At 34.3% G+C, this 2,726-nt stretch overlaps 1 protein-coding gene across 1 annotated transcript; it reads right to left on the reverse strand.

Moving 5' to 3' along the window:
• Positions 1–205: 205 nt before the first annotated feature.
• LOC149571248 (uncharacterized) lies at positions 206–2,047 on the reverse strand. Its single transcript, XM_089808759.1, has 2 exons — positions 1,792–2,047; positions 206–745 (listed from the first exon to the last, which is right to left on the reverse strand). The coding sequence occupies exons 1-2, from the start codon at positions 1,961–1,963 to the stop codon at positions 435–437; spliced, it is 483 nt and encodes a 160-aa protein (XP_089664885.1). The 5' UTR covers positions 1,964–2,047; the 3' UTR covers positions 206–434.
• Positions 2,048–2,726: the final 679 nt, after the last annotated feature.

Raw genomic sequence — 2,726 nt, forward strand, 5'->3', positions numbered from 1 at the left:
TCAAACCAAATCGCTTATCGATATTATCACATGGAAAATATATAAATTCACACATGAAAAATGTTTGACATAAATTTAATAAATGGCACGAGAGTTTTTAGTTATAAGAGACTTTGGGATTCCATTTTGTAACGAAGAGTGGGAAACATGCAAAACGTTACGATGAATCAGATTCGGGATTTCGACCTTATCTGGGCAAACACAATCAAACAATCGACGTAATCGATTTTATCATTTCTCAAATTGAATTATCTATGATGGAGTAAATTCTGAATATCAAATATCTGTACAGATTCGATGTAGTTATCAGCATCGAGAGACTATAAACAGGGACAAAGGATTATGTACAATTAATCACGCGGTCATTTCACATCTCATCTCAAGTGACGTACGTGAAAGCAAAACTCTGTGTGATTGCAAATGTTACACGAATATCACGAATTCAATAGAAAGTGTGTCAACACTTCTCCCACGCATTTCATTCCACTCAACGCTACGAAAAACACTGAAGTCGGCAGACAAACTGACAATAAAGCGAGGACGCCGACTGCGATACCGGGGCGAGCGGTCATTAGAAAATACTGCGCCCATGCAATTCCATAAAACGCCATTGAATTGTACGACGGATACATTTTCCTCTCCCACTCCATCCATTCCATCGGCAGGTCCTTCTCGCTCTCTCGCAATTTCAGGTCAAATATGCGTTTTCTAAGAACAATCATATCTGCGTCTACCATACTATGATCTGCACATTCCACAAAATCAAACCCAAAATCAATAACACTAAATAAACAATCAGTATATGTTTTGTAAAGAATAAAACAAGAAAGAAGAGAGAGCACGGCACAAAGATTTTGAGTTGCACTGCCTTAAAGGATCTCAATCTAACATTATCCATCATCAAATCTAATCTTTATACTCTTACAGGTACAACTTTTATATGTAATGTTCAGATTTTATTTTAGTTGTCTAATGAGTCGGGTTTATTTGATTAAAATGTTGATTTTTTATTGTGGAAACACTAATCCAACTTTTTGTAGGCATGTCCGAAATATGGTTCTTTTATGGTGCTTTGTACTAAGGAGATGGCTTTTAAATGGAATTACTATAGTTGCCTTGCAATAAGGACCTGAGTTTCTGAACATAAATATTATGAGACTTTTAAATGGAAGTATATAGTTGTCGTCTCATAAGGAGCTGGTTTGTAAATAAATGTAAATTTCTAAGTTGTGATTTTTGACCTTCTATATATGATTTTATCTTATATTGAACAAGAAAGAAACTTATTAGTTTGTAAATACATGTAAATTTATAAGTTATAATTTTTAATCGTTTATTGATGTTTGAATAAGCAAGATTCTGCACCACTCAATTTACAATTTAAGATAAGATACAAATTCTTATTGTCTAAACTTTGTATTAGAGCAAAAATAAATTTACATTTGTGATATCATATTTTTAGAACCAATATTTTTAATACTAAAATTGTTCTTCAAATATTGGACTCTTCCAAAATCAAATCTTTTCAATGATCAATAATTATTTTTCCATCAAACATGAGAATCTTCAAAAATCTTTTCAATCAGTAATCAGTTATTTCCATCATACTATATGATCCATCAGCTTATATTATGTCTCTTTTAGCTCTATATTATGACGATGGATCATAAAATGTGATCTCATAAACTAATCCAAAAAGTACTCGAAGGTTTAAAATCATGATAAGCTTCATGAAGAGAAGAAATCGTATCCCAACGAAGAACAAACAAATTTTTTCGTTTCAAATGTTACCTGAATCGAATTTGTAATCACCCGAACCGGTGGCTGTAATAAGAAGCCTGGTCGCTCTTCTACTCTTTCTGTGCATTCCATTCACCATACTGCAACTTTTAGCAGGAGACCATAATCCGTGGGCAATTCGTGGGGCAGCACGAGATGTACTAACACTTCTCAACTCCATCATAGATCTACAGAAATCAAAACACAATACGATCTTCTTCTTGTTGATATTATATGCCCAAAAGCCTCAATAAATGAAATAAATGATGACAGGGTGCGGAACGAATGGAATTATAAAGAGATATCTTGCGGTGGAGAGGAGGGTTGGTGAATGTGAGGAAAATGATGGGCAGAAACGTGTACGTGTCTACAAAGATATAAATTGCGTCCTGAAGAGGAAGATGATAAACGTTATAACACGCTTATCTTTTCCTTGGGAGAAACGATTAGAAAAAGGAGTAAATGGACACGTTTCGAGCTTCTCCAAGAGCCACAAAACCAACCATTTTAGACGACTGCATGCGCATCCTGTGCACACCAAAACAGAACGCATCGATTAGGTATTTTGTGTCGCTATTTTCTACGTAGGATCCTGTTTTTTAAAACTATAACGTTGCCTAGGATGCGGTGAAGTCTCTTATTTTAAGTATTGGAAGGATGGTGAAAGCTATGGATGCCTGCCAGATGTAAGGGCAATTGGCCGCACATCAGGAGCTGATAAAAGTTATGAAAGGGATGTGACCAAATGCCCTTCACGGTATTTATCAAATTTCTTCCCAATGCCAGCTGTCTATCTCTTCTTTTGATTTTTATTTTATTTAAATAATATCTAGGAGTAGATGTTTGTTTAGAATGTTGGATAGATATTTTGTAATTTCTTTTAAGTTTATCTAGATGTTTGATTTATTGATAGAATTGAGATTCCCAAAATAGTATTGTTTGTAATT

Source organism: Cupressus sempervirens, chromosome 2, assembly GCF_028749045.1.
Source record: "Cupressus sempervirens isolate cs-2001-9-10 chromosome 2, ASM2874904v1, whole genome shotgun sequence".
Lineage (NCBI taxonomy): Eukaryota > Viridiplantae > Streptophyta > Pinopsida > Cupressales > Cupressaceae > Cupressus > Cupressus sempervirens.